The 26,788-nt window shown below is 39.8% G+C and overlaps 2 protein-coding genes and 1 long non-coding RNA gene across 3 annotated transcripts; 1 reads left to right on the top strand and 2 right to left on the bottom strand.

Moving 5' to 3' along the window:
• The first annotated feature begins 663 nt into the window (after window positions 1-663).
• On the top strand, window positions 664-6,226 carry AGR2 (anterior gradient 2, protein disulphide isomerase family member). The gene is made up of 8 exons (XM_053946744.1): window positions 664-709; window positions 2,352-2,489; window positions 2,803-2,866; window positions 2,940-2,992; window positions 3,917-3,990; window positions 4,371-4,434; window positions 4,857-4,940; window positions 5,537-6,226. The coding sequence occupies exons 2-8, from the start codon at window positions 2,360-2,362 to the stop codon at window positions 5,584-5,586; spliced, it is 519 nt and encodes a 172-aa protein (XP_053802719.1). The 5' UTR covers window positions 664-709; window positions 2,352-2,359; the 3' UTR covers window positions 5,587-6,226.
• Window positions 6,227-10,687: 4,461 nt separating this feature from the next.
• Window positions 10,688-26,618, bottom strand: TSPAN13 (tetraspanin 13). Its single transcript, XM_053946735.1, has 6 exons — window positions 26,489-26,618; window positions 14,828-14,995; window positions 13,702-13,782; window positions 12,755-12,868; window positions 12,320-12,430; window positions 10,688-11,149 (listed from the first exon to the last, which is right to left on the bottom strand). Exons 1-6 carry the CDS (start codon window positions 26,549-26,551, stop codon window positions 11,075-11,077), a joined length of 612 nt encoding a protein of 203 aa, XP_053802710.1. The 5' UTR covers window positions 26,552-26,618; the 3' UTR covers window positions 10,688-11,074.
• Window positions 18,614-19,983, bottom strand: LOC128790201 (uncharacterized). Its single transcript, XR_008431658.1, has 2 exons — window positions 18,909-19,983; window positions 18,614-18,810 (listed from the first exon to the last, which is right to left on the bottom strand). It is a non-coding gene; the product is annotated as an uncharacterized LOC128790201 (long non-coding RNA).
• Window positions 26,619-26,788: the final 170 nt, after the last annotated feature.

The raw sequence follows: 26,788 nt of genomic DNA, 5'->3' as shown, positions 1-26,788 counted from the left end.
ACATGCATCTGAAACCTAAGATGATTTGGGTTCATGTTGTAGTTTAAAATAAATGCCTACACAACTAATTAATTGTGGAATTTAAATTAAATGTTGGCTTGGATCTCTGCTTATGAACACAGTTTTTTAATATAGCTTCCAAATACATTTTTGTGGAGACCTTTACAAACTTATTTTTAGGTTTGATTACAAATCTATGTGCTGCTATATGTGCATGTGTGCACACATATCTGTACAATGTGCACAGTTATTTATCTAATTAACATCCACAGTTCTGAGTCATTAATATAACTTTTCCTGAGGACTAAGAGAACAGCAACCCATACTGATTTTCCAGCCAATCAAAAAAAGACAAATCATTCTTCAGGCAAATCAGGAGTCTTGATTTAAGCTTACCTGTACTTGGATCTTTGCCAATCTTTTAAAATCACCTTTCAAGAAATATCCCAAAAGTCTACAGAATTGTCTCTGAGCTTTAGATACAGTATCTGACAGGAAATGGTTATGTTATTTAATTACAAAATTAACTCTGAACGTTTTGGTAGGGAAAAACTAAAAAGTTTAGCTCTTTGAAAGTAGTATTCAAATTCAAAGCTTGTGGGTGGAGTTGGAGTGTGAAGGTGCATAAATAGGCAGTAGGAACAGCGGCATTCACACTGAAACCAGGAACACCTTCGCATCCTGGCAGGCATCTGGGAGAGTAAACAAGGTAAGGCATTGCACAGTCCCTGCTTCAGAAGGTACCCAGGGGAGATGTGAGCCCAAGCTAGCTGGGGATGGGGAACCTAATCAGCGGAAAGAAAAGACTGCAGCAAAGCAGGCACAGTCCAGCACAGCTTGTTGTGAAGGAAAATGTCTATAGAAATATTGGCTTTGCAGGTTAAAAGAAAAAAAAAAAAAAAAAAAAAGAAACAGGAGAAGAGGGGTTATTTTGGAAAGCTTTTCAAAAGTGCACATTGTCTTCCAGAGGCAAAGTTTTTAAGGAGCAAGTTTAATGTTCCTCTGTCTTTGCTTTCTGCATGCTGCCTCCACAGCAACCTAGTGTGCCTGATCTTCAATTTCCTGGTTGTCCCTTACTTTTTTATTTTATTATTTTTTTCTTTAAAGAAGCATTACTTCTGCCACACAGCTCTAGCCAACACAATTCTTGAAGCAACCCTGACAATCCAGAGTTTAATTGAACTTCATGCAATTTTCTTCCTTGCCAAAGAGACTTTTCTTGGGGAAGAAATGCAGTCTGCTGCAAAAGTTGTATTTCATACCCTTGAAAAAAGGGACTCTGGATGTTTGAGCTCTGTTGGACATTCCAGTAGCAAAGAGCATTGTATCACTCATGGAAACTCAGCTTATGTCTCCTCCTGCAGTTCCTACCTGGAAAAACACTTCTGTTTTCCTGGACTTTAGTTTTCATTGTCTGAACTTTAAAAACAGCTGGTTGTGGTGGGGGTTGTTTTGTATGCTTGGTTTTTCTTTTTCTTTTTTTTTTTTAATGAATCTTTTCAATGTTCTGTAGTGCTTTTAGAATATCTTAAATTTTCTTTTTGTACCCATTATATTGGTTCTAGTTTCTAGGAGGCAATATAATGAGAAAACATAGGGTCATGTTGCTGAAATGATTTTCCCCTTCAGCTGAAATGCTGATGAGCTTTCCATCAGACCTATCTCATCTCCAAGCCCCAGCCTGGCTCAGGAAAAGCTCTCTGCTTTGGGCTGCTTCCAGCCCCAAACTCCATTTCAGTTTTCACTGGACCACACATCAACTCCTCCCAACTCTTTCTGTTATGCATTCTGCTGGGTTTAAGGATTAGGTGATATTTTTAAGGAAAAAAAAAAAAAAAGGATTGGAAGTTTCAACAAGACCATTAAGCTGTGTTTATGCTAAAGTTCACTGTAAAGCCTAGCTCAAACATTCTGACTTCTCATTTGAGTCGCTCCCACAGCAAAATGGGGGAAGAGCTGAGACAAATTAACTTTTCGGCACCTGCAGCTGGGTTACTGTGGCACTGGGAGCTCAAGGTAGAACTGTGAACATATTAAGACTTTCAGAATTGCTGTAACTCTGTTACTTTACTGAGCATATTCAACATATGTAAAAAAAAGAGAGGGAAATTTACAAGCACAGACATGCTCATCCTAAAAGGGCCATGGCCCAATCCTTCCGGGAGTTTTTTGAGCAAACCTCACCCCGTGCCCCCAGGCTCCTGCCTGGAGCTGCTCCTTCCAGCCCTGCCTCACCCCGCTGCATATTTGTGACCTGACCCGCTGCCTTAGCGATCCTGTCCTTATCTGCTGCGTGCCAGCGCCCATCGGGAGGCACCACAATGACGCGGAGTTTCTCTCACCTGTTCCAGGAGCAGCCATGGAGAAGAGTTACGTGTCCATATTCTTGCTGCTCATTGTCATCTCCTGTGCTCTGGCAAAGGATGCAGGCAAGAAGGATTCAAAGGACACTGCTGCTAAGCCAAAACTGCCTCAGACACTCTCCAGAGGTAAAAAACAAACTGAAAAAAACCTCCACCAAATTTTTTTTAAAGTGCAATCTTGTGAACATTTAATTTCATAGTTCATTTTTAGAACTATGCTGTTCTAAAAAATAAATTTTCTCGCAACTCGTTCTGCAAAACCTTTTCTAGTATTTCCTAGCACCCTCTCCTCCTTCACTCCTGATGTAAAGCCCTCTGGCAGGGGGTTTGTTCCAAGCCCCCCCGGCAGAGGTGGGCAGGGGCAGGACTCGCACCCGGGGTCCCCGGCCCTGCTTGTAAGGCGCTGTCTGAGGGTGTGCGTGTCCCCTTCCCCCCGCAGGCTGGGGAGACCAGCTCATCTGGACGCAGACCTACGAGGAGGCGCTTTTCCGGGCCAAGCACAGGTACCCGCCCTGCCGCGCCCACCCTGAGCCCCCCGTGCCTCCCCCGCTCCTAACGAGGGCTCTTCTTTTCCAGCCAGAAACCCCTGATGATTATCCACCACTTGGAAGACTGCCCACACAGCCAAGGTAATCTTTTTGCACTCGGGAGGAGGAAAAAAAAAAATTGTTTTAATTTTCTGGAAAAACTCTGCTTAAAAAAAAAAAATCAGCCACTGTTTTGCTTCAACCTTAGTGAAGTACCAGCTTGCACAAGCATAGGGAGCATTCTTCAAGTTGCTGTACCACAAAGGTGTTTTCCAATGTGTAGAAATAAAAATGGTAATTGAGTATTGCATGATATCAAATGAGCACAGGTCAGTAGGGTCTGACAAATCTGAATTTGGTTCACAGCATAATCAGCCAAAATCAATAGCAAGACCAGTAGCAAGAAATAACAATTTGTTGGAAAGATCATATTCAGACCATATCATCAGTGATTGAGACAATCCAGCCAGGGACTAAATCAATCCAGGCTGAAACTGAGCTCTTCCAGGATTTCTGGTAACTGGACTCTCTTTTCCCAGTGTCTTTGAATTTATCTGAGGGCCCTCCTTCCTGCAAGTCAGTCCACATGGCAAGATCTTTGCATCCATCCATAGCTCCAGTAACTGCAGAAGGGTCTTTGTACAAGCACTTACACCTTTCCAAAGATTTTAGTCTGAAGCCCTACATGCTGTATTATCAAGTGCCTTAAGATCTGGGGCCAGAAATCACAATAGTAGAACAGGAAGTTTGAAGGGTCAAATGCTCAAATTCAAACCTAGCAAGAGAATTTGAGAGCCAGCTGAACTCTCCAAAGGAAGGTGGGACATTTTGCACTATTGTAATTACGCTTAAATGCAGAATAAAAATGAATGGATCATGTTCCAATGGAATGAACTGAAAATCTTTGCTGCAGTTGTAAACTGGAAATTCTCTTTTTGTTTCATCAGTTTGTTTGAATTTTTTTTGGAGGACAATGTATTTCAAGGGCATCTTTTTGATTTTCTTTCCCATTTGTTTCTACTTTAGCCCTCAAGAAGGTCTTTGCTGAACACAAAGATATACAGAACCTGGCTGAAAAATTCATTCTCCTGAACCTTGTGGTAAGTTTCCTAATTACACTTAATTAAGTGAAAGCGACAAAGTTCTGCTTTTAATTATGGCTTCTCTAACTTGAGTTTAATAGCCAGGGTTGGCTAGGAAAATGGCCACTGCTGAAGCATAACAGATTTCATAGTCTTTTTCATTTGTAGCTATCATAAACTCAGAATGCAAGGGAATGTGAAGTTTAATAATAACATGAACTCTTAGCAATTTGCAATTCCAGCTGTTAAAAAACTAAAAAACTTCATCCCAGACAGAATCTCTTAAACTGCAAAATGTATTATTTGAGCTGTATTTCATAATACAAAGTACAGTGAAGGAAAAAAGTGTTTATGCAACATACCCTCCTTGACTACGAACCTTCTCTATTCTCTTTAAGTATGAAACCACAGACAAGAACCTTGCACCTGATGGCCAGTATGTCCCTCGGGTTTTGTTCATAGGTGAGTACCTCAGTCATCAAAGCTGATATCAGAACGAGCCCCTGCAGCACCATACATCTCAAATCCTCAGGCTGATTAACAGGAATTTATTTCATGACAAATACAAAGGTTCAAGTTGGTTTTGTGGATCAAATATTGACTCAATACCACCCAGCTTCACAGGTCCAGCATTCCTCCCTCAATGGCTGATGCCAGAGTCACTGGAATGGGTAGCTCATCCCATTCCTAATAAACTTGCAAACACAACATTTAAAACTGAAATATCAGTGACCCCTTTTAGAACAATCGCTTAGTCAGCAGGACCAGATATGCCTCACAGAAACATTTAGGAAGCAAGCAGGAGTGCAGAAAGCTTTATTTCCTTTTATTTCCTTCTGCTTGAAGGTTAACCTCTACAAATTCTCTCACCCTTTTTCCCCCAGATCCTTCCCTGACTGTGAGAGCAGATATTACTGGAAGATACTCAAACCGTCTCTATGCATATGAGCCCTCTGACATTTCGTTGTGTAAGTAGAGTCTTCTGACACATTCTGGAAATTTTCTGAAAGCAGTTGCATTTTTCATGCGACAAGGAATAACACCAGGCATTACAGATTCTTGCAGTCAGTACTTGCTGAAAGACATTTAACCAGGATTAAAATGAAACAGGATGCTAGACATAAACTCAGTGAGATGAAGAAAATTATGGCAGAGCCCCGGAGCTTTAAGCATCCATCTGTTTTAAAAGCAAGCATACGTCAGTAGGAACTTGCATAATTCAGCAGCGCTCACTGAAAGCAACGGTGAGAACTCATACGTAAGTCCCAACAAGCCAGGTCAGGAAACCTTATGGGAGCAGGGAAAGATGTTTGCTACAGCCATCCCTCACTGCTGCACAGCTCCAGTCTCTGCCCATGTGTTGGCATTAATGAACGTTCTCACCAGTAAAAATGAAACCCATGACGTTCACAAATTGCTTGGAAGAGTAAGTGCATCTGAATCCCTATAGCAATAGGCATGTGATTAAAAGCTTTAATAATAATGACATTTTCTCTGAAGCATTTTTGGTTGCTGGCAGAGGAAGTTGCAGCAAAAATAACATGCATGAATATTTCATTTCTAGTGTATTCAAATATGCAGAAAGCGCTGAAGCTCCTGAAGACTGAACTGTAAGAGGAAGAAGAAAGCCCTTAAATATTATGAAGTCTTATCTTCCATCTCTTCTCCACACCTTGATACTGGTGAAGAGACTATTTAGAGTGGTATTTAGTGATGTGTAGTGATGGTTTCAATACATAAACACTACAGTTTTACATTAGCACTTTTGTCCTGGGCAGCATTTTTAAAAGTTGGAGGCTTTTATTTTAAGGCGTACAGAAGAATACTGTATGATTCAACTGTAAAAATGATTTTTTTAAAAATAAATTCATTTCAAGTGTTTACATACAAAACATTGCTGTGTTTCCAATTTTTTCCCTTATCTTCATCTACCATTATTAGAAATAGTAAAATCATTGTGCTGCTTGAGCCCACAGCTTGCATTTTACATTCAAACACTTTGGGAAGAAAAAGGCTGCTGTGGGTCAATCCCAACCAGCAGCCCAGCCCCATACAGCTACTTGTTCTCTCACTCCACTCCAGTGAGATGAGAAAGAGAATCAGAAGATTAAAAGTGAGAAAACTCATGGGTTTGGATAAAGACAGTTTAATAGGTAAAGCAAAAGCTGTGGGCACAAGCAGAGCAAAACACAGGATGAATTCACTGCTTCCCACAGGCAGGCAAGTGTTCAACCACCTCCAGGAGAGCAGGGCCCCACCAAATATAATGGTGACATGGGAAGACAAACACCATCACTCCAAATGTACCTCCCTTCCTGCTTCCTCGCCCAGTTTGTATGGTGAGCATGATGTATCCGCTTATTCAGCTGGAGTCGGCTGTCTCAGCTGTCTCACTTCTGCAGATGTACTTGCTTGGCAGGGCAGTGTGAGGGAGCAGCAAAGACCTCGACTCTGTGTCAGCAATCACAGAAAACAACCTTGTGTTATCAGCACTGTTGTAGCTGCAAATCCAAAGCACAGCACCACACAAGCTGCCGTGAAGAGAATCAATTTCACTCAGCCAAACCCAGCAGAGGAAAGCAGCTTTTTATCTCCAGTTTCAGCAGCTAGCTAAGCTCTCTTTTACTCAGCCTACTTTATCTCAAATTATTACTTTATCTCAATATATCTCCACCAGCCTATGTAGAGCTTTCATTATCAGCCCTTTCTTTAAAGCTACCATAGCAAGAAGTGAAAATCTTTCACAGAAAAGTACTTGAGACTAAAGAATGGGATTGTTTGCATACAGAGCTTGTTTTTCTTTTGAACTGGCTGTATTTTGAAGTGCTTTAAGATACAACTGCTTCCCTTAAAGTGTCCCTGCTTCCATCAGATTTCAGTAAAGCTTTGAGATGATTAAGAAAGGGATACCACATTGACTATTGGCTGGTTTCATGATTGCTTATTTATAAGCCCAAAAGGGACAAGTCAGAACTAAAATAAATGCTGCAGATGAACACCATGAGAGTATGCATTACATAAAGACACAAAGAGGAGACTTTCCAGCCCCAAATATCTGCTATCTCTGTACTCAGCAACAGCATCAATGAGAAACACTTAGGTCAGGACCATGCCTTCATTATTTTCTCAGCTCTTTGGCACTAACAGCATGCTTACCACTTCTATTATCATTACTGCCACAACTACAAGAGGAAAACGCTTGGGAAGGCAGGACAGGTGAGAGAAGCAAGCATTTCAGCTCAAGGGAATCTCTCAGCAAAATCAGAAGGGAGGTACTTGCTAAGAGGTCTTTGGCAAGCTGTGTGAACGAACCCTGTCTACCAGAAAACCTCAGGTGGTACCTGGAAAGGGTCCCAGGCATGGAATTCAGCATTCCTTCAGCACTTCAGTAAGATGTTATTTTCTATTGCAGTGGGGGGCAGAAATGGTCTCTAGAATCATTTACCAGTCACAAAAAAATGTGGTCATATCACTTAGCAGAGGGACAACACCAAGGGAGGCCAGAGCAGCTGGTTATCAGAATCATCTTTACTTACTTAACCCAAAGTACTCTTGCTACAGCTATGTGACATTAAACAAGGGTTGCCTGTGCCATCATGCTTTACAAAGCTGTTTCTATAACACTATGGAAGTAGCATAATTCTCTTAAGCAGAGGTACTAATGCTATGTATAACATTCAGTAAATGGATATGAGGCATAACTACAAGAGTCTACTAATGTACATGCCTAGATACAAATTCACAAGTTAGTCCAGCCTGCAAGTATCAAGAAATGCTTTTGAAACTGAAATTCTTCTTTTTTGCACTCAAGGTTATGCTTTTCTCATCTTCTTTTCACCACAACCAAATCTGCAAGAATCTTAATAAATAAATGGTTAACTTAATCCTGCTCTTTTAATCCTTTCCTCTAAATACAGATATTTTTTTGGGCTTACAGAGGCTTCAAGCCAAGCTGAGACACCTAAAAAAGCCTCTTTCAATTTCTTTGGAAAACTTGGGAAATCATTGCTAAAATACATATGACCATTAGATAACCCAAAGTACACCAGATGGATATTGGGGTTTTAAGAATTCCACTAGCATTCAGACAATCTTCTAATTATTTTGGTCTAAAATAATAATGCAAGTTAAGAATACCAACACATTCCTATTCACTTGTCAGCTATACCTTTTAAGGTATGTTTTTACAGATACCACTTCAAGTTATACAAGCCTTCCCTTTTGTAATAGTTACTTTCATGTGAAAGGTGGCAGATACTGTGCAGTAGTATCAGGATGTTAGTAAATATCTGGATTCACTTTCTCACATAGATGGAAAAGAATTAAATTACTTTATAGCCAATTGTTTTTATATTATAAAAATGTGCATGCATTTTGAAAGAAGACATCTTTCTACATTTTTCCAGAATAACCAACTTGAAGAAAGCATTTAAACAAATTAAAGCCAAAAGACATCTAATGCAAATATGGCATCTAAGCAGCAAGAATGCTCCAAGTTAAATCACTCCATTACTTTGGCACTGTGCTGCTGTAAAAAGCTTCTAGAAAACCTGGTTACAAAGTCCAAATCTCAAGCAGTCAAGTGAAAATTAAAATCCATCTCTAGAAAACAACAAAAAATATCTGAGAGCTGAAAATGCTTTTCAAGAAGAGAAAGCAGTGAAGTTCAATGACAAAACCCACCAAGAATAGGTATAAATAACTTTTTTTAAGTGCTCTAGTTTGGCATGTAAGAACAGTATGGCATTTCTTGGATACTCAAATGAGTCAGACTTTCTCTGAGAGGCAACACTCTTTACCTTCCAAAAACAAAGTCAGACTCATTGTGCTTTACTATTCCCTTTCAGAATCAGGTTTGGAAAGCAAATGCACACCTCTAGTAATTTTAATGTTTGTGTACGTGGATGGGTTTGTTTAACCACAATCCCGAAGAGACAATGTATTTTTAATACAATAGAAAAACTTTAATCGTTCCATACAATCCACTGATCCATTGTCTGGCTACTAAAACAAATTCACATTATGAGACACAAGAGTTTCGGAAGTGGTAATATTTTCAGTATTTTTGCATTAGTGCACATTTACACTCCAGTATAATCCACCATATTTATGAAACCAGATCCACCCAAAACTAAGCACTACAAAAACAATCATGAAAAAAGTCAAAATTGAAGCAGCAATGTTGTATTATTTTAAGCCTCATTAACCTTCTCCATATGACAACTGCTTGGATTTATTACTGTAATGCACAAAACACAGAGCCTGTGTAGACCAGGAAAATGAATTGTTCCTAAAGGCAGCCATGAGATCATCACTGTTGTCTTGACACATATTGGGAATGGCTGGAGAGAAACTGAGGGCAACAGAACACCAACTGGGAGAAGAAAACCACTGTGTACATTTTATTAGACTTCAGCAGGCCTGAATGCTCTTAAGGTATTTCAGCACATGAGCGGGCTCTTACCCTGGATCTCCAGGTCTGTGTTTGAGCCAGACACAGCTGCTGGGTAGGCACAGCAGCAGCTCCCAGAGCAGCTCCAGGAGAAGGTGCTAACCATGAATGCTGAAAATTCAGCTACACCTGAAGAGAAGCAGTTCTATAGCAAGTTCTTGACATCCCTCTGCTTTCAGTTTCTGCTCTTCCCCTTCAAAACCTCAAGATAATTCCTTCTTCAGAAGCACTCAGCTCATGAAAGTCTGAAAGTGCTTTGATGGGCATTTGTTTCAACTTCTTTTTGCCTCCTCTGTGTGAGGAGAGTCACCCTGGTAAAGGGTGACTGACTGTATGAGAATCTACTTCTGTCTGCCTCTAGACTTCCATTCCACCTTGCTCAGGTGCTGTATTCCTTAGCAGAGGGCCTTTAATACTCTTCCCCTTTTCTTCCTGTAGACTTGTCTTTCAGGCTACAGCAACTGCCTACCCCGACAGCAGCAGCAACTGAGTGAAGAATGAATGAAGAAAAGGTGCAGTGCAGATCTGCAATCAGTATGATTAGAAACAAATGGGATATTGCGCACCTTGGGTGTTTAGATGTCTGCTGTTTCAGCTGATGCACCACTTCCTTCACAGGCAGCAAGAGGGACCACCCTTTCCTTCAGCTCAGACAACACTTTCTACATGGATAACATACCATTCTAACTTGAATTCTTTGTTTTCAGAAAACAAACTACTGGAAAGCATTTTTTTGTTGCTGTTTTTCTTTTTTTTTTTTTTTACATGTCATTCAATCTCTCGTGAAATCAAGACTGTTATCTGGATGACACAGAAATATACACTGCTGAGTTATTACAACAATGACTTTACACCATCTAAAAAAAACAGCTGTACAACAACTTTCCATCAAGTTTCTTGTATCAGAGATGACAGACATTGATTGTGCAAATACCAAACCTCATTCACTTGTCAAGGGAAAAAAGTTTCAAGTTTATCAGCTACAGATTACATTCTCCTGGTTTTCTTCATTCATTGTTCTCATAATGACAATATTCATTAACATTGTTTTTATTCTCAATAAAATTCTAAAGCTACCAGAAAACCAAAACAAACAGGAAAGGGGAGGGGTGAAGACTACAGTAGTCATTAACATACACTTATGTGCACTATAGAAAATAACATCTCTAGCTTCTATTTTTACCTTAACAGGAAAGTGGGAGACAAAAAAGTTTACTAGAATACCTCTTAAAACCCAAGTAAATCATATCCAACCATCCACCATAAAGTTTTATAATTTTAATGAGAATTCATGTGAATTTTTGTAATCAATGAATACAGCAGAAAATACCTCTAGGGTATTTTTTTTTTACAGCAGATAACCCAGTAGTGCTATAAAACTCATTGTATAGAGTTTGCCATAACAATTAACAAGGTCTTAAACAGCAGTTCAACTCTGCCCAGCTACTGAATGCACCCATCTACTTTAAGATAGAGATTCTTAGAAGAAAAATAGTAGAAATTAAATATGAAAACTACACATTTCTTACAGGACTTGTGTTTTATTTTGAGTACATGTAGAATACCTATTATGGAGAAATACCAAACTATATAGAATCAGTATTTTTAAGTAGAGGGTGCAGAGAGAAGATTTAATCCTTTATAAACTTATCAAATAAATGCACTAGGGTTTGCACGGGGATCCTTTTGGTTCCTGTATCTGTAAGTCAGCCAGACTCCCAGAATCTGAAAATAAAAACCAAAGATATTATTAAGCAGAGGGTCTCCATCCCATCTTCTAGTTTGACAAAATTTGTTTTAAACACAAAATCACGACAAAGAATTTTCAGTTTAGGATACAAGTTTAGGATATTTTACTGTAACTAAAATTGTACAACCACACTCCATTTTTCTTAATTAGAAAAAAAAGAATGCACCCCCTCTCTCTGAATAAAATCATACCCTAGCAACAGAGAGAAAAACAAAACAAAACCCACAAAACTATGAACAACAAAAGCCAAACCCATATTCACAATGCAATAAAAAATTTCCCATTGTTACAACGAAAGTTAAATTATTCTTCTCCCCATCCCAAATGATAAATACTCATAAAGCTGCTTTTAATGTAATGATTAAAAAATCCTCTGAATTTTTTCATTTTACCATTACCACTTAACTATACAGGTATTCTTGTGCATTTTCAAATCTTGTCATTCCCCACAACTACTTTCCCCCTCCCAGCATCTTCACATTTTTAGCTGAGATGGCTGAGATTATCTCTCTTCTTGCTGTCATATGTACAAACCTTCTCAAAACTGCACTAAGCAGCAGGAAGAGGACTTTCACATGCTCTACTCTGGTACTAGAAAAGACCTGCTCTGAGGATTTTTATACTCCAATCAATAAAGCAAGTTATGCATCATCATGGTACTAAAGCAAAGAGCCAACAGACCTTCTTAATTTTAACCTACTGTTTAAAATACAGTTGACTCCTCATGCAACTCTATCTTTGCACTATAGGTGGCACCAAAAAAAAAAAACCTCAAAGACCTTTTGTGCTAGAGTGGGAAATAGGTGGGAAGAAGAGGGAACAAGATAAAGCAACAGCACCCTTTTAGTACTGTTGGAGAATGGTACACTTGAAGAGCTAACTTTCTGAAAAGCTTAAACTTTACAGCACCACATTTTAATGCTGAGGTTTGTTGTCTAAATAACAAAGTTGCAAGGAAAGCCTTCCTTCTGACAGACATAGGTCCATCAGCAAGGTCATAGCTTTGAAAAAGTGGACCTAATTAATTATCTGATTCCTGAGACTGGACTGAGGTTTCCTGTAACAAACCCCCTAAAATTGTGTTTCGCAAAACAAAGCTTTAAAAGTGGGAAAAAAAGCACTCAATTTTCCAACCACCCACTCACCTCTGTGAAACTGAAGAAGAGTCCTATCCCACCAACAAATCTCAGCACCATTCCAGAATATTCTTCCATTATCGGTGCACATGGTCTACAGTGGAGAGTTCTAAGACAATCCTGTAGCAGATACAGAGAATTGCTTTCCATTTGCTGATGACTGTTGTTTGAAAGCATCTAGTTTGCTCTAGAAGAGACTGCTACCCATGCACAAAACTACAGCAGTTTTAAAAGACTCCAAGAGCTCATATGTAAATATAAATGACAGTGGAGTACAAACTTTGCAGGATGCCCTGTAATTGTCTTTCCATAAGTTAAGAGCTTAGTATTACTATGACAACTACATTACACATCTGTTAAAATGCTGCTTGCTGTAACTATGGAAACATTTTTGAACAAATGCAGTGTGAAAAAGTTATGGTTTTTCACACTTGAAGAACTTACAGCGGCGCAGGTTTCATTCGGATAAAAAACTCTGAATCCACAACAATTCAGATTTCTCTCAATATCTGTTCTTGCGCTGTTGGTGTTACTCCATCCCACCTCTAGAAGTTCACTCTAGAAGCCATAAGCAAATACATATTACATTAATTGAATTGTTTTACACTGCAAGCCAATATACAAAATCTAGTTGATAATGCCCTAACTAAAGCCTTCAGATCTTGATGCTTAACAGGAGAATATAAATATATTAAAGAATGACTGGAGTGTCCAAAGAGGCTGTGTAGCTAATGAAAGAACAGCAGCTCACAGCAGCACATTCATGGGTATAATTCCTTTCCTTCCTTGGTTTTTGCTAAACCTGACAAGATCACTAGTAAAGGGACATGCAACTAATCTGGCTGGGACTGCCCAGGCTATACACAAAAAGCACCCTCACATGCAAAACTGATTATTTAGTCACTGCGCCCTCACCCACTTCTTATGCAGTGAGAACCGGTCTCTACACCACAGGGAAGACTGTTCTACTTTCACACATAACTGCCTAATGTAGTTATGACCTTTCCAGTTACACAAGAACAATTCAATGACTTTATCAAACTGACACCATGATTACTGTGTATTTCATCAGCTTATCTGAAACTGCTGAACAGAAGATACATTCAAGATACCATGCTGCTACACTTGTGACCATAAACTAGAAAGGAAGCTTAAAAACAAATGAATTTTAAAAAAAGTAATTTAGGACCCAAATGTATTTCTTTCTAGCTACCAGGTCCAAGCATTGACCAAGGTCTATCTCGTCTTTAATAAACAGGACAATGCTGATTTTCTTACAATATGCTCTCCCCACTTTATGGAGGACTATATACAAATACATGTGCCTATGTACATATATATTTATAGTGTTATGCTATAGATTAACTGAGAAAGCAGGAAACTTTTCTTACCTGCTGTTCCTCATTTAGTGCCAAACAGGCACAGGAGACAGAAAACTGGACAATAAAGACTAGCAGAAGAATAATCATGTACTGGAAACAATCAGTAGTTAAGGATGCACTCTCAAATTAATTTTGCTTTTAAAACATATGCACCTAATGGTATTATTTATTTCACTGGGTAACAGTAAGTCCTTCAAAACAAAAGAACTATGGAAGCAAATTCCAAATGGATGTGGAAAAGATGACCTAAATAATGTTCCCAAAACCCAATCACCATGTATTACCTCTTTTTGGCTACTACTATACATAGGTGGTATTTCCTTGTTAGGTATTTCTTGCCTAGCAAGAAAACATGCGCAGAGGTCAATAAAAGGAGCTTTGAGGGCAAGATCTCCAGCTATTTTCTCCAGCTTTAGGGACTCATGTAATTTCAATATACTTCACTTAAATAAAGTAGTAGAGAAATTATTTTTCTGGGTATTCCATATTCAGATTACTTTTTTTTCAATGACAGAGTCCTGTAATTAATGACAAAAAATAACTTTAGTGTAGATTAAAAAAAAAAAGGTAAGAGTTGCTCTTAGAGCACAACCTCACACACTTTTGTACTACTGCATCTAAAGATGGTATAAAACAAAAAGAATAAACTTTGATACTAAATATTGTGTTTTGAAAGTTGGGGAGTATTTTCAAAATTTGGCTGCTGTGTTCAGAGGCAGATACTTCACACAATTTAGCTGTTTGTAAAGTGGAGGTCAGTTCTTATTCACAGACCACAGAAGTTAAACATTAATAGTTCACCTACTTTAGCCCCATGTAGGGCTGAGCACACAGTATGAGGCACCTGTGACACAGTGAGCTAACATAAAAAGCTCTCAAAGAATTAAAATATTCTTGCTTTTAAAAAGAGATGTGAATACTTCTATCTTCAGAGCACAAAGAATGGAGGGAAAAAAGGAAACTGAAATAAAGTTAAATGGGAAGGAAGTCTAATTTAGACTGTACTTGACCAAAGTAAGATTGTGAATTTCTGTTCAGTTTCTGAAGCACCTCCCCCAGCAGTCTCAGCTGACACAGGAGGTTGTTTACACAGCTCAAACCACGCTGCAATCAATGCAATGCATCAGAAGGATACAAAGAATAGCAATACTTGATGATGTTTCACTGCACCAATCAATCCAACTAAGGCAATAAAGAAGAGGAAGACTCCTACTGCAATCACCACTCCAACAACTCGGAAACTAGAGATGAGGCCGAAGCCAATTCCCCATGCTGCAATTCCAATCAGCAGCAGGCTCACCAGCTGGAGGGAAGAGAAAACACAAAGTTAGACTGCATATTAAAGCAGGCTCCCACACACAGGTAATTTTTTTACATTAAAGATGTTTTTAAAAAGGTACAATTTTTCTTTATGGTGCAAAGAGAAGAAGCACAACCCTAAACAAACCAATCCTCCACATCATTGTGTAAGTAATTTCAGTTCCAGATGTTTTAAGGCATACATATTCTTCCACACTGCTACAACTCAAACTACCTATAAGTCAAGCCATGTTGTACTATCAGTGACTGACTAGAGACACTAAACCATAGATCATAACATAGCTGACAAATAAGCTAAAAATCATCAGCTTTAATTCAGAATGTTGTAAGAACCAAAATTTCAGATCTTTTGTTAAACTGTGGCAGTATATTTAAAGAAAATAGAATATACAGCTGCACAGGTCTGAATGTGTAAAAAAGGGCACTTTGCCAAAACTTACTTTTATCAACTGTGTTAATTCATTAAAGAAGTTTCTACATGCTTGATAATGTAACACAACAGTTAACACGGTCACACAAAAATACATTTCAGATCTGAATTTCAAGGACTTTATGCAGTAAAACAGTAAAGGCATCCTGTCTCCTCTGCATATTTCTTCAAGAAAATAGCTCTACTATTAAGTGAATCCTATTTCGATACCCAAAACACTTATGCTGTTTCCTTCCTTTTAAACATGGTATTCAGGGAAGGCAGGCAGGAATCTGTCCCAGTTATTTCAAAGAGATTTACTGTTTATATGGGCAGGAAGCTCCAGCCTTTCCTGTTTCCACACCAAAAAAACACAACCCCAACAAAAAAGAAATTCCAACATGAAAAGCTGCAGAGAAATGTGTAATGAAGTCCAGCAGGAGGGAAGCAGCAGACAAAGCCAATCCAGATGTCCGAGGCACAAGATGCCCAAGACTCTCTGGTTTGAAACAGACCTACGTGTAACATTACTCATTACATTCTCTGTTAAATTACACAAATTCAATGCAGGTTTTAACTTTCCAAAAGTTCTCACCAAAAAATACTTGGCTTTGTAGCTATTTAAAAAAAAATCCAAACCAACAGTATAAAACAGTAGGCACTTAGTCTAGTTCAGCTACTTGGCTTTGTTTAACAAAAGGTATAGAGCAAGCACTTACACTTGCTCACCATATCCATTCAAACAAGGCACATTCTCATGAAGCACATTTTACTGCTTACCCAGAGGCAGGAAGAAATTAAAAAAAAAAAAAAAAAAAAAAAGAAAGGTAATTTCCAACTTAAAACTTTAGTATACTTACCCTACAGCTGGGAATTCTTGTTGCTATTCATGCCAAATACATCTGTATATTTTTTCCATTTAAATACATTTTAGAGGACTACCTATGTAATGTAGCTTTTGAAACATGGAAACCTAAGATAACATCAAGAAAGCTAGTAAAACAACTAGAGATGCTCATCAAGATCTAAACACAGCAGGTGGATTTTTTTTTTGTGTTCACACAGGAATACATCTCAAAAAACTTTTTACCAAAAACCAGTAATCCACTCAAGAAATTCAAGAGCCTGCAAGAATAAAAGCAGGCTATTTCTCATACCTACACTTCTCTTTTAACACATAAAGAGACAAAAAACAATATAAAATTCAAAGGAATTGTTCAGTACCAGCAGAGTTTAGGATGTTTTCACATTTGTCTTTGTTTCTCTTAAACAAAAAGCTTAAGTTACCACATTAATTAAAACCAAAACAACAGGCCAAGGTGTCATGAATCAAAATTACAGAGAGGACTGAAGAAAAAAATAAAATAAAACACTTTGGCTCTTACACAGACAAATTTTCTGAATCCATGCTGCACAAAGCTATAAACTTCTCAATACCAGTACATTAATAATTAGCCTGGCTAATCAGACAGTTTATTGCAAGTCCTACCTTTTCTGATCTATGCCCACTCACTTTATTTCACTGTCTCATTCCACTGGAAAGATTTATTTTTCCATGTAAATACCAGAAGCAAGTAACTAAAGAAACCCCATAGCCCAATTTCCAATCAAGAAGTGCTGTCTGACATCCCATGCTCTGCATCAGCTTCTAAATACTGAACTCACACTTCCACTACAGAAGTCTTTAAAAAAAAAAAAAAAAAAATCTCACAAGCCATGACAAAGCTCAATTTATTTCACAGTAAAGAGCAGATGAAACTTTGCTCCTAATAGTTTTCACCAATACTTTTCTGTCTGCAAATCTTTCACCGATCTGCCTCCAGGATACCAAAGTGTCTGTTTATTCAGCTCTTTTCTCTTTTCATAAGAGGTCCAAAAGCATTAGATGAAATTAGTTTGTTCTTAAAATACTGAAATCAAAACAAGAGACAAAATCTGTGCCTCTAAGACTTCCTGGATAAGCACAGTCTGTGAGGTGCAGGGTACCAATTGCTTCTTGATGCCATTACTGATCTCATCTTACATTAATCTGATGATACACGCATAAAATTATCTGCATGGCACCAGAAGCATCCTGACATCCTGGCACAAAAAGCTTTTCTGGTAGAAATACCCACATTCGGAATCTAGAAAAGGTCTGGTTTTCAATCAAATGGGGAAAATAAGCCTCTCTGGATTCTAAACCCACTATTGAACCATTCAAGTTTAGAGCTATCAGTCTCATTTTCAAGTGTTACCTCCGTAATACCAAGGCTCTATTTTCTTTCATTTAACAAAATTGTCCATTGTCCAATTCTTTAAAACATCTGGAAATTCAGTGTGATCACAGTGGCTCTGGCTGACAAATTGTATGAAAATGCTGTATCTAGTCAGGCAGATCCATGATTTGGATCAAAATCATTACTGGTCATTCCTTTCTTGCCACTTGAAATTGTGGAAAATTGACTGTTTCAAAACTGAAATGGAGACTACAGATTTATTAATAACTCCAGAAAGTGATTTAGTATTAAGTTTCTGTCTCCTCCACATGTTTACTGAAAAATGAAATTATGGTTATTCCTTCATATTCAGGTTTGGCATAGACTATCTGAATGACAGGAATAACTTTCTCTATATAGTTTTTAGTGTCATAATGCAAAAACCTAAAGTAAAAGCACACTACTACAAAAAGGAAAAATAACTTAAGCTGTTTTGAGAAGAGTTTTTTCAAGTCTGTAAAACAATGCAAGGCTCACAGTGCTATGTAGTTTTTAGCCACTGGAAATGACCACTCAACAGTGTTTATTCCAATGTTTTGAGACTAAAGGATTTAAATGCAATATATCTAAAATTGAAGCTGCTATGGCTTTACAGTATAATGTACTCGAAACAAAATTAGTGACCCTAACCCACTTCAAATGAGCAACACGTACATTCTAAACATACAGGCTTTAAATACATGCGAAAAGGTCAAGTATTTCTGTTAAATGAAGGAAGAAGGCCTCTCTACAGAGCTTCTGAATGTCACATTTTATTTAACTGAGACCACATTTCACGGCAGCAGAAGCCTCCCAGAGTAAACAGTGGCATCCTTGGAAGACTGAACTATCTGTGAAATTTCATTTTACATATACGAATTTACTTACACAAAGCTAGCTTTGGTTAGTAACACTTAAAATATTTGCTCGACGCATTTAGAAGAAATATCTGAAATCACAGTCCAGTTTTTATTGACTAGGGCTAATCCAGTTTCCCACAGGAGGGTTGGAGAAATGGCCTGTTAGACTGAATGACCACAGGCCATACTGCTGAACTTGAAGAGCAGTAATTGATGGCTCAGCATCCAGCTGGTAGCAGGTAAGCACCACCAACAGCTGGAGCCAATATCACACAGTATCTTCATCAACAACCTGAATATAACACAGAATGAATGCTCAGAAAATATGTGGCTGATGCTAAACAAGGAGGAGTGGCTGACTCTCCAAAAAGAGATTTAACTCAGATATACCTTGATAAACTTGAGGAATAAGCCAACCTTAGGAACCTTGCAAAGTGAAAAATTGTGCTCCTGGGTGCTTCAATGGAGCCTGGGATCAGACCAGTTGAACAACAGCCTTAATGAGACAGATATGGAGATCAAATTGTTTGTCAGGTTGAATATAAGCCAGGAGTCAGCTCTCACTGCAAACAGGGAAACCAAGAGTGCAGTCAAAGGAAACACAATGCTGGTGAGACTGAAGCTCAAATACTGTGTTCTATTTCAAGTCCCCCAGGCGGAAAAGGAATTTGAGAACCTGGCAGGAGTCAGTAAAATAGCACAGAGCCTTGATAATGGAAGGTTTGGGAGCTGGGTTTCTTTAGTATGACAAGGAGGCTGCCTAGGGGTAATCACATACTAAGTAAAGCTGAAGGCACATTACATAAACATGGAAGCAAACTCTTCTGGGCATCATAAGTAACAGCTTGGAAGCTTCAGACTGGACATTAGAAAACACACCTGGCAAGGTGGTTTGGTGATGATCTTTGTTCTCAGGGGTGTTCAAGACTCTGCAGGCTAAGCCACAGACAGCAAGCTACTGTTACTCATAATCCCGAGCAGGCACCTGGACTGGTAAGCCCCAAAAATGCCTTCCAACCAACACTCCCACACACCACAGCCAGCACTTTGATCATGCTACTCTCTCCACACCAAAAATCAAAGTTTTAACAGGTAGATAAGATGTGGATTTAGCACTGACCAAGAACTATCTTCTCCACCAATTCAAACCCTAGCTACCTTACTTAAAGGAACGCACACAAATATATGCTATATTATAGCATACATAAATACACATACATAAATTATGCTATATTATTAGCATAATTCAATATATAAATTAGCAATTTTGAAATTAAGTAAATGCTTTACTAGAACAAACCTTTAGGTAGCACAAATTCTAGGTGAAGATCAGTGGTTTTCCCTATGAGATAAGAGTATTTCTACTTTGGAGTAAAACAAATGGAAAAAGAAATTCAAACATATTGTCAGTAGACAAAACATTACTCCAATGTCAGTATCTGTATAGGGAAAATTTTAGGGAAGATTTAAGTTCAAGATCAGTGGAAGAGATCAGATGCCAGTTTAGGCAACTTCCCTTTTTTAATACACATACATACACACATTTGAACTTCAGAGCTGTTCCAAATATAACAGTTTCCCTAATAAATCTCCAAATTTGCTCTCTGCTTTAAATCCAAGTTCTCCTATGCACATAGCTGCTCATTTCCCTCCTTCCTGTACTGGAAAAAACATATTTCTTTCCACAAATGCCCCTTCTGTACTTACGTGCAAGTTTATAGTCTACATTACAAAAAAGAAACAAAGATTTCAAACTATTTCTCTGTACAATACCATGAGAAACAATTCAAATGCTAAAACCACTTCCTCCTTCCTACAACAGCAAGCCACCAGCAAATCTGCTGTCTTGACTAAGTGGCAACTTTTTGGTATTTCAACTAGCTTGGACTGCTGGCTAGGAAGGAAGTCATATGCAGAAGCTGGTATTCCCTCTGCTTCCTTACCACCTCAGTACAAACAGGAGGTGGTAAAAAATACACGTCAGAATTTAAATTTCATGAACTACTGACTCACCATTCCTAGGTAAAGAGATTATACAGCATTTATTCTCATATAAGCAAGGGAAATATTTAGAGAATAGGTGTCAAAGTGAATTTGGAACAGGAACTGAAATCAGAGAGATTACACAAATGATGAAATATATCCTCTCTAACCTCTCTCCCTGCATATAAGTTCATATTCTACTACTTTTAAGGGTGTTTTAAAATTTAAATGTCAAATGGCATATATACTGAAGGTAGAGGTTTCCACCAGTCTCCCCTTCTACCTGGGCAACCATTTCTGCACAGCCATAGGGAATCTAGAAGACAATTCTGATTCCTGGCACTTAATTTAAAAACACCACATTAAAACAACAGGTAGTACATAGTGGTGTAACCATAACCTTCAGCAAGCTAAAATGAAGCTAAATTGGTTTCTATCACAGCTGTAAGCTACTCAACCTGTAAGAAACTATTTCCTTACAGTACTACTTCAACTTTACTGAGAGCAAAGGAAAGCTCTGGGTACCTATAAGGATTTCTAACAGAAAGCAAAATCTTCCACCGTTACGTGACTTACTTAAATGAGGGATCAGTAGTCTGATAACTGAACAGCCTTAAGACACAGAGTGTGGAACAAGTAATTTATGTGAAAGGCAGCATTCCTGGATCCTATCACAAAAGCCTGTTCTTTCAGTTTCAGGCCTTGTAAAGAGTTATTCACTTTATTGGCCATGTAACAAACTATTTACACACTGATATGTCAGTTAGATTTAACCCCTGCTTAATACACTCTGGTCTTTGGAAATGGAAGCTTTCTGCTGTGCAGCAGGAACAATTGTGTTTTAAAATGTTTTCTTTTACTTGAGTGTTTGTTCATTGTTTTTTTAAGAGGTCACTAAATGTTTTCACAAAGCCTGGCGAGTGCACAGATCCTTCTTCCACACATCATATCTCCTTCAACAAAAAACAAGAGTACAAAGCCCCATAGCTAATGATGTAAGCTACAAGGCCTCTACAAGGCATTTACAGGGGTTCTCAATAATTGTTCTGGTTTTAAAGTGCCTACCTGTACCACCAGGATGGCTGAAAAGACCAGCAGTATGAAAACACACCATGTTCCATATACCCTCCTCCTCTGTGCCCTGTCATTCTCCTCTTTCCCTAAGGACAGGCTGCCTTCTTAGCTCCACATGCCATTGAGCACTCTGCACAAGACAATGAAAAGCCAAAACCCTCTCCCAGCTGGTCTAGGACCCAGCACACGTCTCGATTCTGACCCACCACCACAAACCACTGGCACTTTGGCTATAAACTGACACACAGTATAACCGAGGACCTTTCCAAGCCCTGGAAAAAAAATCTTTAAATATCTATCTGTACTTTTGCTGTATTCTTCTGTGTTCTCAAGCATGAGCAAATAAACCTTCCCAAAATGCCTATGAAAATAAAAAGGCCACAAGACTGACAAGACCAACATTAGCTTCCTTGACCAATACGTGGGAGCTTCTGTACCAGTTTTATTTACATGTCAAGGCTAGAGAGGCCAGCTTATACTGCCATCTTCAAAATGTTCTTGAGAACAACAGAAATGGCTCCAAGGCAACCTGGCCCATTTGCTGAGCATCCAGTCATGACAATGAGGGAGACCAGCACAGAACAGGGTGGTGCTGGGCAAACTCTTGATGCTGCACACCTAAATGCTGACCAGAGCCTGTCAGACAGGGCAAGCGGTGGGTATTTTATCTTACAGTTGAAAACAAACTTAGGACAAACCAAAATGGAGCTGCACTCAGAGACAGCAGGCTCACTCATCAATGTGAAAGACACTGCCACTTGAGGCAAGAGCTGTGCTTCTCTAACTCCTGTCTGCTTGTACCTGGCTCTATGCAGCCACTACACCAGTCAGGAAATATCAGAGAACACAAAGACACGTTCCCTTTCCCAAGGGAAATCCCGATGTTCACCTTGCCTCTAACACCAAGTTTCCCCTATGCAGCAAAAAGATGAAGCAGACAGACTCGCATGGAAGACGCAACATTCCTCTGCATCAGGAACTCTGAAAGTAAGACAAACATTATTATAAAATACATTAATATAACATCTTCAAGGCCAGGTTGGATGAGGATTTGAACAACCTGGTCTAGTGGTAGATGTCCATTTACATGGCAGAGGGGGTTGGACTATCACGATTTTGAAGGTCCCTTCCAACCCAAATCATCCTATGATACCAAGCACACACTGTCCAAATCTGAGAGGTTCTATACTTATCTTTGCATATTTCCATAATACAGGGAAAGAAAGTTTGATAAAGAGGGCAGAAAGCCCAAATGAAACTTCAATAATTACAGCACCCAGAGAACAAGAGACATTGATAGGAAAAACAAAACAAACAAGCCCAAAAAACTCTTTTCAAACACAGTGATTTGAAAATGGATGCAAAAACCATTTAACAGGCAATCAAAAGAAAAGAGGTTCAGAGAACGACATAATATAAAAAGTGAATTATTTTGATACAGTACTTTCTAGTCTTACATGTAAATGTGGATGCATTTATCAAATAAGATTTGTGCTACTAAAAAAATACACACTTCTAATGGAAAAGGTACTGTATGTTTTAATTGAAATCAAATGGCTGCTCTAGGTGTAAGAAAACATAAAGCCTGCTCATCAAAATATGAGATGTTTACATGCTGCCAACAAATATTTCATGTTTCCTGCTGCAGCAATAATTAAGTAGCTGCTTGGGTGACAAAACCAACCACACCACCCAAATGGACAGTCAGTACTTATTTTTTATTTGAACATTTAATCTCATGGCTCACCTACCACTTCAATCTTTCATCACTAGTTAGGAATTTCTTTTTCCTCTCCAAAAATCAGATATGAACAAAGAGACTGAAGATTTCTTTGGAAGCTTAAGTTTTAAGATAAAAACACATCCCTGAATTTGGATTAATTCTGTGGACAGGCACTTTAAACAGTTTGTATAGATTAGTCATTTGATGGGAAATGTAAATATGACTGACTAAATAAAAGCTAAATAGGCCAGATACCCAAAATCAGTATTTTAATGGTTCTTGTATTAAATTCTTCCATGTAAGGCTTCATTCTGACAATATACATCATCATGTACTCAGAGTCAATAAAGTCTCAATTATTTTTTTCTACTCTTCCTCTACCCATAAGGAACCATACTGAAGTCAGCAAGACTCAGCATAGATGCCAGAATTACTCATATAAAATAGATTGAAAAACAGAATCAGGGCCTAAGGACACTAAGTTAGTGAAGTCTTAGTCTCTTTGGGAGAAGAACCTAAAGTCATCAGCAAAGTAACATCTGAAAAGAACATTAAGTGAGCAATTGGGTTAGTGGGTTTCTGGTTTCTTGCCTTAAACCAGTAACTGATTTATTACTGCCAGGACATATATTTTTCTTGGTGTGCTACTACAAAAAAATCAAAAAAGGCAGTACTAATTTTTTTTTTTTTAAATTAACCTCCAATATAATATTTTATCTCAGAGTGTTTTAATAAAAGGCAGAATGTAAATTGAAACCTCTAATATACAGTTTTCAGGGTTAATTCATGTCATATAGACACATCAGTGCTGGCTACAAAAACATCCAAGAAGTGTCACCTATCCCTTCTTACCACCACCACTATTCCCTTCTCAGTGTTTATTAATGAATCAACACTATTTTAAAGAGACAATCAATAAGTTATTGCTCTGATTGTCTTCTATATTTTTTTCCAGCTGGGAGAAAATAAGTTCATCATTCACTGTGCTGCTTCAATACTTTATTTCAGGTTTCTGTCTAACCAAGGAACAGAGAAGCCCACACATTTTACTAATCAACTCTACCGGGCCTACTAAGCACTTTAAGTGTTATTTCTCCAACTATGAATTTAAAAGCATTAAGTCTTGTAACTTGTCTATAATTAATACACAATACTAACAATTGGATATCCTTGTAACTATCACTTAAAGATGTCATTCCTTCCCTTTAGCAAAAACATATGTTTTGTACAGGTCAAGTGACAGAAGACAAAGTGACACCCACAAAGTAAAGTCTACTCAAGCAGACACCAGATCAGAGATTAAAGTCGTAAATACACTGTCCAGGTACCAAAGACAGAACTACCGAAGTCCGAAAGTTCAACCCACCCTTGCAAAGGCCAGATATGCCCAAAAGACCTATCAGACTCATTACACCTGGTTAATATTTGGCTATATGACTGTAGAATTAATGATGGAGTCATTAGAAAAAAAACACCTGCTGTCCACATGACATTACAGTATTATTTGTGCATCCATCTGAGAATGATCCAGATTTCTCTCACTCTTCTGTCACTCAAGGAATAATAGCAGTAACGATAGAAGAAGTCTTGCATTAACTGAAAAGCAAAGTATATATATAAACACATCCATAACCCATCTTCTGGCACAGGAAAATCTCATTAAAAGTTGACCACAATGATCTTCTGGGGTCCCTTTCAACCTCAGCTATTTTATGATTCTAACTTAGCTCCATCATGACACTGTACATCCATTAAGCTTACCTTCAACTACAGATACCAAACACCTATCTGCTCCCCCTGTTCTGGCTGGGTGTAGCCCAACAACACAACACATCACAGGGATCCGGGCTGACTTTCACAGAGGGTAGGCTGGGCTACCTAAGCATGCTCCAGACCTTTTCAGGGACACATTTCACTCCTCCTCCAAGGATGAAGACTAAGTAATAGTGCAGCCTCTCTTACAAAAAGGTTTCTCTTCTGCTCTCTTCTGAGGAAAGGAGGGGTTGGGTCACCTTGTACACCCAAGAACATCCACCGATTCTGGCTTCAGCACAGGTGCTTCCACATCCTTTTGTGCTCCATCCTGGTGAGTGCCATCAGGTCCAGTTACTGCCAGCTACTATTTGTTCTGATGAACAGTGTTAGACCTGCTTGTTCGACCTCTCCAGTCTTGTTTTCAGCCCAGACCAGGCAGTGCTTTTGGAAAAGCACAGTTACAACTGCCCACAAACACTGGCTGACCCCAATTTCAGTCTGCTGAAAGTCACTCCCAAGCACAGTTGTTAAAACTTGAAACATTAGAGGACATTCTACCTCTCCAGATGTGCTGTGAGAGGAAGCCTTACACTTACTCCCGTTTCTTGTTATTTCTGAGCTCTTAAAAATAGATAGCAAGGAAAAAATTCCTGTAGCTACACCACAACTGGAGATTTTTTTCCCTTCTCTATTGAAAACAAGCCCTCCAACATGCTGGAACAGAATCAGGCACCTGCCTAGAGTTCCCCAGCAAAGTAATTTATTTCAGTTTAACATCCTCCTTTTTTCCCCCGCCGCTCACGTATCTTCCCACCACCCCAGGCAGCCCAACTTGGTAACTCCCTGGTCCATGCCACGGAACACCGGGGGTGCTGGGGCCTCGTCACTGACCGAACCGCACTTATGTGGGCGCTGATGCTTGGCTGAGCAATAACAAAACAAACCCTTCCCTGCTTCACGCCTGAATTGGTGCAGCGCCCTTTCCAGACGGAGAAAAAGGGCACCGGCTGGCCGGGCCCCGGGGCCGCTCCTTGTAGGAGACGAGCCAGCCGCCGCCGCCCCGGGCGGGCAGCGCTCCCGGGCCTCCCTGGATTTTGATCCCGAGCAGCCACGTCCGCGCGGTGACAAAGCCCGGCCTAACCGCTGTCACCTCCTCACCCCTCCCAGCCAGCCCATCCTCCCCAGCCGGAAGCCGCGACCGCCCAGCGGCCGCAGCGCGGACCCCCGACCCCCGCGGCCACATCCCGCCGGGAGAGGCGCAGCGAGAGGCACAGCGAGCCCCTCCACGCCACCTCCCCAGCCCAGCCCAGCCCATCCCAGCCCATCCCATCCCATCCCATCCCATCCCATCCCATCTCATCCCAGCCAGCGGCGGGAGCAGCGGGACGAGGCAGAGCCGGCGGCGGCGGGCGGGCCGAGCGCGGCGGGCACGCACCGTGTAGAGCAGGTTGAGGGCGCACAGGCAGTTCTTGGAGCAGGCGAAGCCCCCGCACGCCATCGCTCCGCCGCCACCGCCGCCCCGCGCGGCAGCCGCTCCGCCAGGAGGCCGCGGCCCCGCCCCCGGCCGCGCGCGGGTGCGGCCGCAGCAGGTGAGCGGCGCCCGCTGATTGGCCGCCGCGGGGCGCAAAGGTAAATGTATGCAAATGAGGGCTGTGACGTCGATGCCGTCGCCCGCTATCCGGCGGCTCGCGCTGTGCGGGCGGGGCCCGTTCCGCCGTCCCCGGTCCCCGTTGCT

The sequence above is a fragment of the Vidua chalybeata genome, chromosome 1, assembly GCF_026979565.1.
Source record: "Vidua chalybeata isolate OUT-0048 chromosome 1, bVidCha1 merged haplotype, whole genome shotgun sequence".
Taxonomy (NCBI): Eukaryota; Metazoa; Chordata; class Aves; order Passeriformes; family Viduidae; genus Vidua; species Vidua chalybeata.
This window is presented reverse-complemented; position numbering and strand designations above follow the sequence as displayed.